The sequence below is a fragment of the Cololabis saira genome, chromosome 24, assembly GCF_033807715.1.
Source record: "Cololabis saira isolate AMF1-May2022 chromosome 24, fColSai1.1, whole genome shotgun sequence".
Lineage (NCBI taxonomy): Eukaryota > Metazoa > Chordata > Actinopteri > Beloniformes > Belonidae > Cololabis > Cololabis saira.
The window spans coordinates 23,277,276-23,293,478 of record NC_084610.1 but is presented as its reverse complement, the minus strand read 5'-3'; the positions used below and the strand labels follow the sequence as shown (position 1 = coordinate 23,293,478).

At 44.6% G+C, this 16,203-nt stretch overlaps 1 protein-coding gene across 1 annotated transcript; it reads left to right on the top strand.

The window, feature by feature from the left end:
- Positions 1-216: 216 nt before the first annotated feature.
- On the top strand, positions 217-15,077 carry LOC133425106 (cyclin-dependent kinase 15-like). Its single transcript, XM_061715786.1, has 14 exons — positions 217-264; positions 365-436; positions 1,356-1,493; positions 1,596-1,690; positions 3,655-3,734; positions 3,816-3,910; positions 5,656-5,718; positions 5,792-5,915; positions 6,922-7,042; positions 8,775-8,868; positions 11,659-11,722; positions 13,249-13,297; positions 14,570-14,712; positions 14,971-15,077. The coding sequence occupies exons 1-14, from the start codon at positions 217-219 to the stop codon at positions 15,075-15,077; spliced, it is 1,293 nt and encodes a 430-aa protein (XP_061571770.1).
- The last annotated feature ends 1,126 nt before the right edge of the window (positions 15,078-16,203 follow it).

The following is a 16,203-nucleotide window of genomic DNA, read 5'->3' as shown; positions in this document are numbered from 1 at the left end:
TAATTTCTGGCTTATTTTTGGAACTTTGTTGCTTTTGTTATCAAGCAGAGAAATAGAAAAATAAGGGAACAGTCTCCTCTCCTCCTCTAGGGGGCAGCAGAGTCTCCTCTCCTCCACCAGAGCCTCCTGTCCTCCCCTTCTCCTCTGAAAGGAGCGGTTGTTCTCCAGGGGCGGGTCGGGGATCATGGGACTCTCCTGGAACATGTGAGTGTTATGATGAGGAAGAGGAGGAAGAGGAGGAAGAGGATCAGAGATGGAGGTCTGGTCCGGCTGCAGGAGGATCTGCTGCTGCTGCCGGGATGAAGAGGAGGAGGAGGAGGAGGAGGAGAGGAAGGACCGGGACCTGGACCTGGACCTGGACCAGGACCTGGACCACCAGGAGACCAGCCTGAAGATCAGCAGCAGCTGGGCCTCGCTGCCCCCCGACCAGGACCAGGTACGTGCTGGAACCAAGAGATCAGAACCACTAAAGGGGACAGAACTTATAAGTTCAGTAAAGATCCAAATATTCTGGTATTAAACCTTCCTGAGAGTCAGCTGGATCAGAGTTACCAGCTAATGAAGTTACCACCCCCTTCAGAAAATTACATTTTAGATGCTGCTGCATATCCTGGTTTAGACTCATGTACAGGAGATCTGTCAATGTTTCACTAGATTGTCTTTGCACTGCAAAAACTCGAAATCTTAACAAGAATAATTGTCTTATTTCTAGTTAAAATGTTTCATTTTTAGTAAAAAAAATCTTATTACAGTAAAAACAAGACTCATCACTGGAAAAAACAACAACAATTTTCACCTGTTTCAAGTAGATTTTCACTTAAAATTTGTTTGTTACACGTAAATAAAAAAAATTACAAGAAAAGTGGATTAAACTTGAATAATTCACGTATTAACAAATTGAAAACTACAATTTTAACAAAAAAATAAATTAAAACATAAAAAAAATCCTTAAAATATATAAGAACTAAACAATATGAAGATTGAATTACTTTATATCCTTAAAATGTATAAAACCTCAACAATATGAAGGTTTAATTATTTTAAATCCTTAAAACATATAAAAACTAAACAATATGAAGGTTTAATTACTTTAAATCTGGATTAAATCCTTATTTAATTTGTTTAAATATTTTTGCTGGTGTTTCTATGTATTGTGCGTTTCCACCAGCAGGGGGCGCCAGCCAGGTGGCTGTTGCCTTCATTCTAATTCTGATACGAGACTTTTCATTTTTTGCGGCTCCAGACATATTTGTTTTTTGTGTTTTTGGTCCAATATGGATCTAAAACATTTCAGGTTTCTGTCCCCCGGGTTAAGGTTTAAGGTCTAAGGTTTTCCCCGTCTCTCCCTGTTCCAGGACGGTCCGGACCGGTCCGGCTCCAAGTCCAGCCCGTACTGGTTCCACACCCTGCAGACCCGGCGGTTCAAGGTCCAGAGAGGACGCAGCAACAGCGACCCCCTGAGGGGAAACCCGGCGCAGGACGCCTTCACCTGGGTCAGCCGCCGCCGCTACCGCCACCACTACCGCCGCCGCGCTACGGCAGAGCTTGTGACCTGGTCACGTGACCCGGTTCTGACCTGTACCTTTGGTTCCCAGAGACCCGGTCTGGAGTTCGGAGCCGCCCGGTCCTACCTGAGTCTGGAGAAGCTCGGGGAGGGAGCCTTCGCCTCCGTCTACAAGGGAATCAGCAGGTCAGAACCCGTCTGATTGGCTGCTTGAGCTCTAGCTTCAGCCTGCTTCTTCAAACATTATAACTAGGGATGCCCCGATACTGATATTGGTATCGGTATCGGGCCGATACTGCTCTCATAAACTCGTACTCGCAAAAATTCTCCAATACCACCCATCGATAACACTTCATTGTTGTTGTAGTTACTGGTCAGTGACTCTAGGGCAGGGGTCGGCAACCCGCGGCTCTAGAGCCGCATGCTCTTTAGCGCCGCCCTAGTGGTTCCTGGAGCTTTTTCACAAATGTTTGACCTTTTTTTTCCTTTTTTTTTCTCTTTCCCTTTTTCTTATTTTTTCTTCTTTTTTCCTTTTTTTCCTCTTTTTTTTCTTCCTTTGTCCTTTCCTTTTTAATCTCGACATTTTGACTTTTTTCTCGACGTTTCGATTTTTTCTCAAGATTGTAATTCAACATTTCGACTTTTTTCTTGAAATTTCAACTTTTTTCTCGACATTTCGACTTTTTACCAGAAATTTCGACTTTTTTCCCAGAAATGTTGACTTTTTTCTCGACATTTCGACTTTTTTCTCAACTTTTTTCTCTTAGCACAGAAAAGCAACCGCGACCTTCGTGGCGCTCGAACCCGGCGACCGTGTCAGGGGGGCTGATAAGAGGGGGGGCCAGGGAAGGCGTTGAAGATGAGGGTGGTGTGGTTATCAGTAAGTGTGTGTGTGTGTGTGTGAGCGGTAAGTCTGTGAACTTCGTCCCAGAGCGGTAAGTCTGTGAACTTTGCCCCAGAGCTGCTCCTCAGCCAATGTCCTTGATGTTATCAGACGGCTCGGTACAGTTCTGAAACAAGTCCACAGATGTTCCTGGAGAGGGGAGGGTTAGTGGGGGCAGAGTCACCTTGTTTACATTCCACCAGGGAGATTGTGACCGGAGCAGCCGGCCAAGCTGCCCTCTCAAGGTCAGATTATAGAATCAACAATTGTATTGAAAGAAAGGAAACAGACAGACTCCAGTAATTTTCCGTCTGCCTTCAGTCTCTGGTTCATCAATGGCGACTCCAAACAGACCAATTTGTGATCAATTCCCGCCAAGCCGAGCTTCCAACTTCTCCAAGGTCTTATCCATCTTGCCAATGAGCTCAAAGACGCCGCCAGCCTGCGATTCTGTTCAAGAATCACATCCAGCTTGCGGCTTTGCTCCTCCAGCGTTAAAGTCTGAGTGTTGGTCGCAGAGCTGATCCCCTCAGCCACGTCTGGTAGCTCAGAAAGAGCCAAAACAGCTGTCGACGACTTACGCGTTTGTCGATAGACCAGGAATCCCCCTCCTCCAATTAAGAGAAATCCTGCTATCATAAATCCAATTATGAAGCATCTTCAACGTCCTCGACAGACAGAATCGCCAAACACAACGGTTTCCAATGTTTCCAGGAATCCATTGTGTATCCAGCAAAAAATGTCCCATCGGGGCAAGAGGCTCCCTTACCCCCTGACTTCTTGTCGCAAAAATTTGGTCAATTGTGCTGAGAGACCAGTTAATCAATTCCATGATTGTAGAGTTTCTGTTGCTGCCAGCAACGGCTACATATAGCACGTTAGACCAATACTATCTACTGTATACGTACGTTTTGACACTTTTTCTGTCTTTTTTTTAATGCGCATGCTCTCTGCAAAAGGATGAGTCCAATCGTCGTAGCTGCTTCAATTGTGCGATTGTTTAAAATAGTTATTTCACTCATTTTATTTTTTTTTATTGAATTTATCTGTTGCAATCTCTTCCAATTCATTGCATTTTTCATTGCATTTTTAGCCTAGTTATTTTTGTCGTAGAAGTATCGTATCGGCAAGTACACAAATTAAAATACTCGTACCCTGTGTGAAAAAAATGGTATCGGGGCATCCCTAGTCAGAACCCGTCCGGTCGGGTCTCACTTCAGACCACTAGCTGAACCTGGTGTTTACTGCAACTTCTTCTTCTGTGGAGGATAAACGGGCAGCTGGTGGCGCTGAAGCAGATCCGCATGAAGACGGAGGAGGGCGTCCCGTTCACCGCCATCAGAGAAGGTGAAGGTCCGAGTCCAGAGTCCTGGACCTGGACCAGCACCCGTCTGACCCGTGTGTGTGTGTGTGTGTGTGTGTGCGCAGCCTCTCTGCTCAAGCGCCTGAAACACGCCAACATCGTCCTGCTGCACGACATCGTCCACACCAGAGAGACGCTCACCTTCGTCTTCGAATACGTGGTGAGGAAGAGTTTTAGTGCGGCCGAGAAACGCGATCATGTGGAAGTGAAGATGTTTGTTACCGTCACGCAACCACGTGGTGACGTTCCAGGTCGCTAAAGCTTCAGGGGGGCGTGTCCCATTTGTCTCCTACAGGTGATACTGATGTTCCAGCCACCTGACATAGTTATTAGGGCCCGAGCACTGACAGTGGGAAGGCCCTATTGTATCTGTAGGAATTGTTCTTTATTATTATTCTTCTGACAAAATGAGGGCCTTTTTTCCCCCTAAACGTGCCCCAAAAGTCTCAAAATTTTGCACCAAGCCAGGCCTGGTGATAAATCTGATATTTAATGGTTTGCATTAATGGGCGTGGCCTAACGGCTCAACAGCGCCCCCTAGAAAACTTTGTGCCTCAAGCCCCACAATACGGTTTGACGTACATGCACGAAAATCGGTACACACCTGTATCATGTCACAACTTAAAGAAAAGTCTCTTGGAGCCATGGCCCAAACCCAACAGGAAGTCGGCCATTTTGAGTTATTATTATTCCGCATACTTTTTTCGTTCGTTAATACGGCCCGAACCGCAATGTGCACCCATGCATGTCACACATCGTTGGATGGGTCTCCATCGTGCCTCGATGGACGTTACTTTTCTCAGTCAAAAGTGTTACCGTGGCAACGCTAGATGCCAAAAACAAAAAAAAAAGGCGAAAATACAGACGCTTATTGCTCGGCCGAACTTTATCGTGGAGACATCGTTCAAATTTACAAACACTCGGCCCGATTGGCACTAAAGGACCGTACAACCTCATCATGCTACTTATGCGGTTTTTGCGATATTTAACTTTCAATTAAAAAAAAAAAAACAATTTTATTTTGGACGCTTGTCGCTAGGCAACGGTTTATCGTACAGACATCATTACAACATTGACAAAACCGGATTGTACTACAACATATTTTAGTCTCATCATGATAGCTAGTACGGTTTTTTGAGATATTCAACTATGCTAATTTTGATGCGAAAAATGTGATATTTAATGGTTTGCATTAATGGGCGTGGCCTAATGGCTCAACAGCGCCCCCTAGAAAACTTTGTTCCTCAAGCCCCACAATACGGTTTGACGTACATGCACGAAAATCAGTACACACCTGCATCATGTCACAACTTAAAGAAAAGTCTCTTGGCGCCATGGCCGAAACCGAACAGGGAGTCGGCCATTTTGAATTAATCGTGTAATTTTGGCGCAATGTATGCCATTTTCACGTGTCGTACTTTAACGAACTCCTCCTAGCAGGATTGTCCGTTCGACAAAAAACTCGCTCAGGAGACACAAAAGACGTTAAGGTTTAAAAGTTATGAAAATGGTGAGTTTTCGTGAAAGGGCGTGGCCGTGGCGCCGCGTTAAACTTCAACGTTAAACAGGAAGTGATACTAGTAGCTGATTGGTCTATATCTGATAGTTCCTACTTTCTGCCATAACTTTTGAATGGTTTGACATAAAGACTCGTGGGTGGTGTCATCGGACTTGGTTTTGAGTCCTTGACCTTTATTGGTGCAAATTAGCCCCGCCCCTTCTTCTGATTGGTCGATATTTGATAGTTCCTATTTTCTGCAATAAATTTTGAATGGTTTGATATAAAGACTCGTGGGTGGTGTCATCGGACTTAGCTTTGAGTCGTTGACTTTTATTGGTGAAAATTGCACGCACGGGGGCCCGTGTTACTGCTTGCAGCTTTAATTGTTCTTGTTGTGTTTGCAGCAAACAGACCTGGCCCAGTACATGATCCAGCACCCTGGGGGGCTGCACTCCCACAACGTCCGGGTAGGTACGGGTGTGGGGGCAGCAGGAGCTCTGCAGGAAACTGCAGGTGAGGCTGACCGTGTTTCTGTTGCAGATCTTCATGTTCCAGCTGCTGCGAGGTCTCACCTACATCCACAGCCGCAGGATCCTCCACCGAGACCTGAAGCCCCAGAACCTGCTCATCAGCTACCTGGGGGAGCTCAAGCTGGCCGACTTCGGTGAGCAGCGCCCCCCGCTGGCGGTTCTGAGGCAATCGGCCTCGTCCTGGGCAGAACTAGACACCATGGGTCCTCAGATCTGAACAAAGTTTAAATGATCAGCCACATTAAGAAGGAAGGATCATCCACATAGAGCCCCACATGGGTCGACCTCTAGAAAACCTGTTAACTAAATAATAATAATAATAATTAAAGCTGCAAGCAGCAATGAACAGGCCCTTGCACGTGCAATTTTCACCAATAAAGGTCAAGGACTCAAAACAGAGTCCGATGACACCACCCACGAATCTTTACGTCAAACCATTCAAAGGTTATGGCAGAAAGTAGGAACTATCAAATATGGACCAATCAGATGAAGGGGGGGCGCGCTTTTTGGCGTCTTATCGTCGCCACGGTAACGTTTTTGACTGAGAAAAGTAATGCTCATCCTCGCAGGATGGTGACGCACATTTTGATGTATAACACACCTGGGTGCACGTTACAGTTCGGGCAAAGAAACAGCCGAAGAAATGGCATAAATTGAGTTATAGTGAATAGCTATGACTTATTGTCAAAAGTTGTGAGTTATAGTTAATAGTTGTGTTATCGTGAATAGATGTGAATTATAGTGAATAGTTGTGAGTTTTTACTGGGGGGGTACAGTTCTGATACAGGTCCACAGATGTCCTGGGAAGGGGAGGGCCAGTGGGGGCAGAGTCCCTTGTTTACATTCCACCAGGGAGATTGTGACTGGAGCGGCCTGCCAGGCTGCTCTGTCAAGGTCAGATTATAGAATCAACAATTGTACTGAAAAAAGAGGTGGATTCCAGTCATTTTCTGTCTGCCTTAAGTCTCTGGTTCATCAATGGCGACTCCAAACAGACGAATTTGTGGTCAATTCCCGCCAAGCTGAGCTTAGTTGTGAGTTATGAGGAATAGTTGTGAGTTATTAGTGAATAGTTGTGAGTTATGAACTGTAACGTTAACAGAAATATCCAACAGTAATGTGTGCGTGGTTGTGGTTCAGGTCTGGCCCGGTCCAAGTCCGTCCCCAGCCAGTCCTTCTCGTCGGAGGTGGTGACGCTGTGGTATCGCCCCCCCGACGTCCTGCTGGGCTCCACGGATTACTCCACGGCGCTGGACATCTGGTCAGTCCTGCTCCCAGACACCACTTCCTGTTCCTGCTCCCAGACAGCACTTCCTGTTCCTGTTCCCAGACGCCACTTCCTGTTCCTGCTGGCTGCCATAATAGCGGGGAGGGAATATGTCCAAAATCATAAAGATCGTGCACTTGGTGACAAGTTTTTGATATTTGGCATGGTGGTAGTTTGGGACATAAGGTTTCAAACAAATTGTGACGACCCCTAGTGGCTGGTTTGCAGAAAATTCTAAATGGCTCCCGCCGAAAAGACCAAAGGTCATATCTCAGCTTCTCTTAGGCCCAATCTCAATACTCCCTTTACTTTTCTTCACTCGCCCTTCTTTTCTTCCCTACCCCCTAAAAAAGAAGGGGGAGATTTTAGGGCACTTGAAATCTAGGGCACTTGGCCCAGGTGCCTGTCCCATTTCTCCTACTCCCCCTCGTTTTCATCCCTACCCTGATCAGGAAGCTGAGAGCCAAAAGCTGTTTTAATTTCAGCTGTAGCGCTGTTAATATGGCACTTAATTAAGTTTTAATATTTTTTCAGGCATAAAAGTAACCGTTAAGATCCGCAACCGGGGCTCAGTTTATCCAAATAACGCCTGTTAAGAAATTTGACTCAACGTTTTCGGAGATGAGAAGAGCCGCCGCCCCCGGGGAGCAGCAGCAGCTGTTACCATGGTAACAGCAGCAGCAGCTGTTACCATGGTAACAGCAGCAGCAGCTGTTACCATGGTAACAGCAGCAGCAGCCGGAGAACAGACGTGTTCGCCGGGTCAAGCTGCTCCGTCATCCCGGGAGAGAAACCTGCAGCTCTGTTGAAAATTACGCTGGCTGAAATAAATCATTTAGGAAGATAAATGTTGGTTTAATAGATGAAATCTATCAGTTGTAGCTACGCCTGTTAAGAAATTTGCTCCGAAGATTTAGAGATTTCTGTCTGCCGGCTCCGGAGCTGATTTATGGGTCCGGAGCCCACGGCGTACAGTACGGCGTAACCTAACAGCCTGTACTCCGGACAAAAAAGGGATTATGTACATTCACCGAGTGAATATTATGAAAGTAAAATATATATTCAAGACGAGGACGAGGGGAAGTATTGGGACGCACCCTTAGTCCTAGGTTGTTGTATATTGTATGTATATTTTTTGGTGCTAGGAATTCAATTCTGAGATAAAGGTCATGTTGAAGGTCGAATAAAATTTTGAAGGTCATTTTTTGCCCAAAAAACTCCATATCTCTAGATTTAAGTCCCATAAACATATTGTATAGGGCTCTAGACTCCTATTTTCACCCCCAAGGAATGCAGTTTTCTGTTTATTGGACAGGTCACTATCACTGTATTATCAATCTCATTGGGTTAGAACAGTGGCTTCATTCATTCATTCATTCATTCATTCATTCATTCATTCATTCATTCATTCATTCAGTTTTAAGATGAACAGAACCTCAGAACTGAGTCACAGCGAAAAAATAGGATTTTATTAAAATAACACACAAAAAACACCAGCTTATTTAAACTCACTTCACACCTACAATGCCTCTATTGCCTCCTTATTGATTCATTTTGAATGTTCTGCAACCCGGCCACTAGGGGGCGTCACAATTTGTTTGCGGTGGTTTTTGAAAACCTTATGTCCAAACCTAACACCACGCCAAATATCAAAAACTTGTCACCAAGTGCAGGATTTTCATGAATTCCCTCCCAGCGATAACAAGCTTTGCTGTGTCTGAATCAGGGGGACGGGCTGCATCTTCGTGGAGATGCTGCAGGGGGCGCCAGCGTTCCCAGGAGTCTCCGACGAGCTGGAGCAGCTGCACAAGATCTGGGCGGTCAGTGCTGGGGGGTCAGAGGTCAGAGGTCACGGCTGGGGTGGTCGTGGTTACGTTGAGGGTTCATACTGGCTAGTTCAAGAACTTCACTAACCCCGAGAGGGAAATTAATGGAAGTTGTGGTTTATACTGAGCTGTTATAGTTGTTGTTATAGTAGTGAATAGTTGAGTTTTAGTGAATAGTTGTGAGTAATACGGAATAGTTATGAGTTATAGTGAGTAGTTGTGAGTTTAAGTGAATAGTTGTGAGTTATAGTGAATAATTGTGAGTTATAGTGTGAGATATAGTGGGTAGTTGTGTGTTGAAGTGTGTAGCTGTCAGAGGTGGAAAAAGTACAAAAATATTGTACTTAAGTAAAAGTACAAATTTGGTAAAAGTAAAGGGTACCCATTAAGAAAATGACTTAAGTAAAAGTATAAAAGTAGCTCAACTTAAATATAATAAAGTACCAAAAGTACATGGTGTAAAATGTACTTAAGTACAAAAGTACAAAGTACAAAGTACAAATTACAAAATTCAAAGTACAAAATTATTTTCAAAAGGATTGCAAAGAAATGAAGAATCCAAGAATTTGCTTACAACTCTAAATAATAGTGATATTATTCTGACCCCTTTAGTGTTTGTTTCCATTACCCCATTTTAATTTCTCCCTTTGCTCATCACTGCTGCTGTACCCCATTGGCCCCGCTGACAGGTCCACCCCCAGCCTGTATATGCAGTGACAACATTAAGCAACCCCAGCTGATAAAGGATGAGACTTTTGAACTTTTAAATGCCAAAACCACCTTAGAAGGGGTGGAATCAAAGAATGGTGCGCATGGACACGTGTCGGCTGCCGCTCAAGGCTGATTAAGGGCCCGTACCCTACGGCGAAGCTCTGCGTCGATTTAACGCGGAACCATAATTCAGGCTTCAGTCCTCATCGGTACTCGACGCGACGGCGGTTCCTCCGGCCTTCCGGCCCGCCTCTGCGGCGCAACTCTCCCGGGAGCTGCGGCTCCTTCTCGGTATATTCACGCGCCCCCCTTCCTTCCCGTCCGCCTTATCATGGTTTCGCGTTAAATCGACGCACACCTTACGCCGTAGGCTACAGCCTGAATTATGGTTCTGCGTTCAATCGACGGCGTAGGTTACGCGGCGGTGCGCGTCGCCGCATAACCTACGCGGAACCATAAATCAGCCCCCGCTGTGCTGTTCTCATGGCTTTAATTTGTAGCGAGTAACGACGTGTCCAATTTTAAATATAGCGGATTAAAAGTACGATTTTTTCCTTGAAAATGTAACGAAGTAAAAGTAAAAGTACAGAAAAATGAAAGTATCAATAAAAGTACAAATTCTCAAAAATATTACTTAAGTACAGTAACGAAGTACTTGTACTTCGTTACTTTACACCACTGGTAGCTGTAGGTGGTTATAATTAGATCTGAGTTATAGTGAATAGTTGTGAGTTATAGTGAGTAGTTGTGAGTTATAGTGAATAGTTGTGAGTTATAGTGAATAGTTGTGAGTTATAGTGAATAGTTGTGAGTTATAGTGAATAGTTGTGAGTTATAGTGAATAGTTGTGGGTTATAGTGAATAGTTGTGGGTTATAGTGAATAGTTGTGAGTTATAGTGAATAGTTGTGAGTTATAGTGAATAGTTGTGAGTTATAGTGAATAGTTGTGAGTTATAGTGAATAGTTGTGAGTTATAGTGTGAGTTATAGTGAATAGTTGTGAGTTATAGTGAATAGTTGTGAGTTATAGTGAATAGTTGTGAGTTATAGTGAATAGTTGTGAGTTATAGTGAATAGTTGTGAGTTATAGTGAATAGTTGTGAGTTATAGTGAATAGTTGTGAGTTATAGTGAATAGTTGTGCGTTATACTGAGTAGTAGTGGTTTATAGTGGGCAGTTATGAGTTATAGTGGCTAATTTTATGTTGAAGTGTTTAGTTGTTGGTTATACTGAGTAATTATGGGTTATAGTGGGTACTTGTGGGTTATTGTTAGGAAGTGTGAGTAGTTATTTGCAGTTGTAGGTTCATAGTGTGAAAGATTACATTGGGTAGTTGTACATGTTTAGTGTTTTTTATCATGTTGTTGTGAGTTATAATCGGTAATTGTGGATAGTCATGGAAGTTGAAGGTAGTTGTAGGTAGTTATGGGAAGTCGTAGTAATTGTGGGTAGTCGTAGTAGTTGTGGTAGTTTGTACTTGTGGGTAGTCGTTGGAGTTTGTGGGCAATCATAGTAGTTGTGGGTAGTCGTAGTGGTTGTAGTAGTTTGTAGTAGGTGTCGGTAATTGTGATTTGACAGTAGTATAGGGCTGGGCGATTTTGGACAAAAATAAAATCCCGATTTCTTTCTCTGAAAACCCCATTTTCGATTTCGATTTTTTTGGTAAAACTACAAGAGACAATGGAATAAATTTTTTCAAATATTTTATCTTTATTTTTAAAGAAAAATAGCAAACAAATTTCCCTTTTGGGAATGAAGTGCAACTTAAAGATCCTGTAAATCCTCCTTGAGTTTAGTAAAGTGACAACATTTACAATTTTCTTGACCAAACAAAGATGACTAGACGAGCTCTGTCTGTAATGCAGCCAGCTGCAAAAAAGGAAAACCGATTTTCCGATTTTCCGATTTTCCTTCCTTTTTTTTTTTTTTTAAATCGTCTTGATTAATAAATCCGATTTCGATTTAAAATCGATTAATCGCACAGCCCTACAGTAGTATATTGCTGATCTGCAGGTTCTGGGCGGTTGTAGTCGTAGTAGTTGTAGTATTTGACAGTAGTATCTGAATCTGCAGGTTCTGGGCGTCCCGTCTGAAGACACATGGCCCGGAGTCAGTCAGCTGCCCAGTTACAGACCAGGTGAGTCACCAGTCCACCAACATTCCCAGTTACAGACCAGGTGAGTCACCAGTCCACCAACATTCCCAGTTACAGACCAGGTGAGTCACCAGTCCACCAACATTCCCAGTTACAGACCAGGTGAGTCACCTGTCCACCAACATTCCCAGTTACAGACCAGGTGAGTCACCAGTCCACCAACATTCCCAGTTACAGACCAGGTGAGTCACCAGTCCACCAACATTCCCAGTTACAGACCAGGTGAGTCTCCAGTCCACCAACATTCCCAGTTACAGACCAGGTGAGTCACCAGTCCACCAACATTCCCAGTTACAGACCAGGTGAGTCACCAGTCCACCAACATTCCCAGTTACAGACCAGGTGAGTCTCCAGTCCACCAACATTCCCAGTTACAGACCAGGTGAGTCACCTGTCCACCAACATTCCCAGTTACAGACCAGGTGAGTCACCAGTCCACCAACATTCCCAGTTACAGACCAGGTGAGTCACCAGTCCACCAACATTCCCAGTTATAGACCAGGTGAGTCACCAGTCCACCAACATTCCCAGTTACAGACCAGGTGAGTCTCCAGTCCACCAACATTCCCAGTTACAGACCAGGTGAGTCACCAGTCCACCAACATTCCCAGTTACAGACCAGGTGAGTCACCAGTTCACCAACATTCCCAGTTACAGACCAGGTGAGTCACCAGTCCACCAACATTCCCAGTTACAGACCAGGTGAGTCTCCAGTCCACCAACATTCCCAGTTACAGACCAGGTGAGTCACCAGTCCACCAACATTCCCAGTTACAGACCAGGTGAGTCACCAGTCCACCAACATTCCCAGTTACAGACCAGGTGAGTCACCAACATTCCCAGTTACAGACCAGGTGAGTCTCCAGTCCACCAACATTCCCAGTTACAGACCAGGTGAGTCACCAACATTCCCAGTTACAGACCAGGTGAGTCACCAGTTCACCAACATTCCCAGTTACAGACCAGGTGAGTCACCAGTCCACCAACATTCCCAGTTACAGACCAGGTGAGTCTCCAGTCCACCAACATTCCAGTTACAGACCAGGTGAGTCACCAGTCCACCAACACTCCCAGTTACAGACCAGGTGAGTCTCCAGTCCACCAACATTCCCAGTTACAGACCAGGTGAGACACCAGTCCACCAACATTCCCAGTTATAGACCAGGTGAGTCACCAGTCCACCAACATTCCCAGTTACAGACCAGGTGAGTCTCCAGTCCACCAACATTCCCAGTTACAGACCAGGTGAGTCACCAGTCCACCAACATTCCCAGTTACAGACCAGGTGAGTCTCCAGTTCACCAACATTCCCAGTTACAGACCAGGTGAGTCTCCAGTCCACCAACATTCCCAGTTACAGACCAGGTGAGTCACCAGTCCACCAACATTCCCAGTTACAGACCAGGTGAGTCACCAGTCCACCAACGTAAAACGCAGCTGGGAATCATGGGAACTGTAGTACCAGATGGTCCTAGCATGATAACACTAGATTACTGTTTTCTCTTTAGAACGGTTTCGTCACTCTGAGCCGAAGCAGTTCAGGACGGTTTGGAAAAGGTAAGCTAACAATAGCTTGGCATAATTCATCCAAACAGTTACTTTTCAAAGCTGTTATAATGTTTGAAGAAGCAGGCTGAAGCTAGAGCCACGCCCCCTTTTGGGGGAAAACAAATGCTGTAAAGCTGCAGGAAACAGGCGGGATCACGCTTAAAAACGGTTTCCATCACAGTTCCCACATGAAATATAAATATTCATGTGAACATTTTAGTTAAAACCCCCAAAGACGAGGATAAATCCACAATCTGTGACCCAGCATGCGTTTGTTGTAACTACATCTTCACAGATACCACGTTGATAGGAGCTGACTCCGCCCTAATCCAGGGTCCTCCAAAAGGGGGCGGGGCCGACAGGCCTGGTAGCTAGCCTTGTTGCTATCACGGTTAGCTATTTTAGCTTGGTCCTAAACCATAACAATCAATGTTATATTAAATCTGATTGAATCTGTCCAAACATCCTCATTTCCAGTGAATAGCATGCTAATGGCAGGTTAAGCTATCAAGCTACCAAGCAGTTGATTTGGTTTAGGGGGGCGGGGGGATCCCGGCACAGTACCCCAAGTGAGCACCGCGGCCAGTGGCGCGGCTCTCAAACCTGTTGACTGTGTTGGGGGGGTTGGATAAGAGGGGGGGCCGGGGAAGGCGTTGAGTTGAGAGAGGTGTGGTTATCAGTAAGTGTGTGTGTAGCGATGAGTCCGTGAACTTCGCCCAGAGCTGCTCCTCACCCAATGTCCTTGATGTTATCAGGCGGCTCGGTCAGTTCTGAAACAGGTCCACAGATGTTTCTGAGAGGGGAGGGTTAGTGGGGGCAGAGTCACTTCTTTACATTCCACCAGGAAGATTGTGACCAGAGCGATCGGCCAAAACCGCCCTGTCAAGGTCAGATTATAGAATCAACAATTATATTGCAAAAACAGGCAGACTCAGTAATTTTCCGTCTGCCTTCAGTCTCTGGTTCACCAATGGCGACTCCAATTTGTGATCAATTTCCGCCAAGAAAAAAGCCAAAATTTGGAGAAAAAAAGTCAAAATGTCGAGATCATAAAGGAAAGGAAAAAGGAAGAAAAGGGAAAAAAGAAGAAAAAAAAGAAAAAAATGAAAAAGAAAGAAGAAAAAAAGGAAATACAGAAAAAAAAAGAAGAAAAAAAGGAAAAAAGGTCAAATATTTGTGAAAAAGCTCCAGGAGCCACTAGGGCGGCGCTAGAGATGTGGGTTGCCGACCTCTGATATAGATGGGGGTCTGTCCTCTGTCCTCATGTCCGTCTGTCCCCAGGTTAGAGACGCTGCCCTACAGGACGGAGGACCTGGTCCAGCAGATGCTCCAGCTGGTTCCGGGGAGCCGGGTCTCGGCCCAGCAGGCCCTGGAGCACCAGTACTTCAGATCCCTCCCTGCTCCCATCATGCACCTCCGGGACAGTGAGTACACGCTGCTTGTCTGGTGAATGAATGAATGAAGGAATGAATTAATTAATTAATTTATTTCGAACATGTATATAAAAAATAAAAATAAACTAACATCTTCATATGCACATAGGTTCGAAAAAGGAGTAGGAAGAATGCTCACGCATGGAAACGGAATATTCCGAATGTTTCAGTAACCGGTTATTAGCAATAACCTGAATTTTGACTGCATGGAAACATAATCAGTGTCTCTTTTCCTCTTCTGTTTCTCAGCCGTCTCCATCTTCAAGGTCCCCGGAGTTCATTTAGAGACGGAGGTCAGAGACACTTTGACCATTGGGAGGAAGATTAAACCATCTCTGCTGCTCAGGGACTGGTGAGGGAACCGTCCAATCAGCCGCCAGGGACTGGGGAGGGAGCCGTCCAATCAGTTCACTGGTGAGGGAACCGTCCAATCAGGACAAGCACAGAGGTGGACACGTCCTCCAGACACTGGGACAAGCAAAAACTCTCCTGGAAGATGGACTATGATGGAAAGATGAGGGATGGAGGGATGGATGTGTCAAGGAGTGGTTTGTTGAGGACCCAAACGCAGGAGAGCAGCAGTTGGAAAAAACGTAAATTTATTTGCAAAAACAAAAACAAACCAAAACTCTGCTGAGGATCAAAAGGCCGACCAAAAACATGAATCTGAAAACTAGACGAGGAAAACATGGAGGTAGAAACAGTACGGACCAACAGGGAGCAGGGAAAGACAATACTAGATATAACAGGGGATAACGAGACACAGGTGACGACAATCAGGGCAGATGGAAACAGGAGGGACAAAACTGAAACTCCAAAACTGGGGGAAATGTCAAATCCTGACATAACCCCCGCTCAAGGGACAGATCCCAAATGTCCCAAGGAAAACCCCACCCAGGGTGGGCGGAGGGTCCTGGTTCCTGAGTCTCTTCATAAATAAACGATGAACCTGATCCAGAATCCCTGCTGACTCTGACTCTTCTGTCCATCAACTTTCCACTTAAACATCTTTATGTATTCTCTAGAAGAAAAACTCTCTATTTCTAAAGAAAAACATAACTTTGATTTTAAGTTTCTTAAGTCATTGGTCAATATGTTATCTAAAACAAAGGTTATCCTCCAATATTAAGCCGAGGTATTTACAAGGTATTTATAAGTAGCCACAGATTCAATATGGGAACCCTGAGCAACGTAATATAGGTTAAAACAGCATTATTTTTATTTTTATTTGAAAAGAACATAAACTTAGTTTTACCTGCATTTAGAACAGAGATTGTGCCTGAATGGTGTGTTGAGCCTCATTTTGTAATAACGGTGCATTTTGTAATAAACGTCCAAAATGTAATTTCATTTCATTTTGTAATAAAGCCGAATTTTGCAATAAATGTTGTTATTGCATTTTGAGAAGATTATTATAAAATGCACTTGCAACTTTTTTTTCTAGAAAATGTAATAACATGGTGCATTATGTTGTTTGTTTAA

What these genes read in the sequence shown, in the direction of transcription:
- LOC133425106 (XM_061715786.1), top strand. Translation starts at nt 217, where the DNA reads ATGAGGAAGAGGAGGAAGAGGAGGAAGAGGATCAGAGATGGAGGTCTG. An exon ending in TGCCCCCCGACCAGGACCAG is followed by an intron (nt 437 to 1,355) that starts GTACGTGCTGGA and finishes TCCCTGTTCCAG; the next exon opens with GACGGTCCGGACCGGTCCGG. An exon ending in TTCAGGACGGTTTGGAAAAG is followed by an intron (nt 13,298 to 14,569) that starts GTAAGCTAACAA and finishes GTCTGTCCCCAG; the next exon opens with GTTAGAGACGCTGCCCTACA.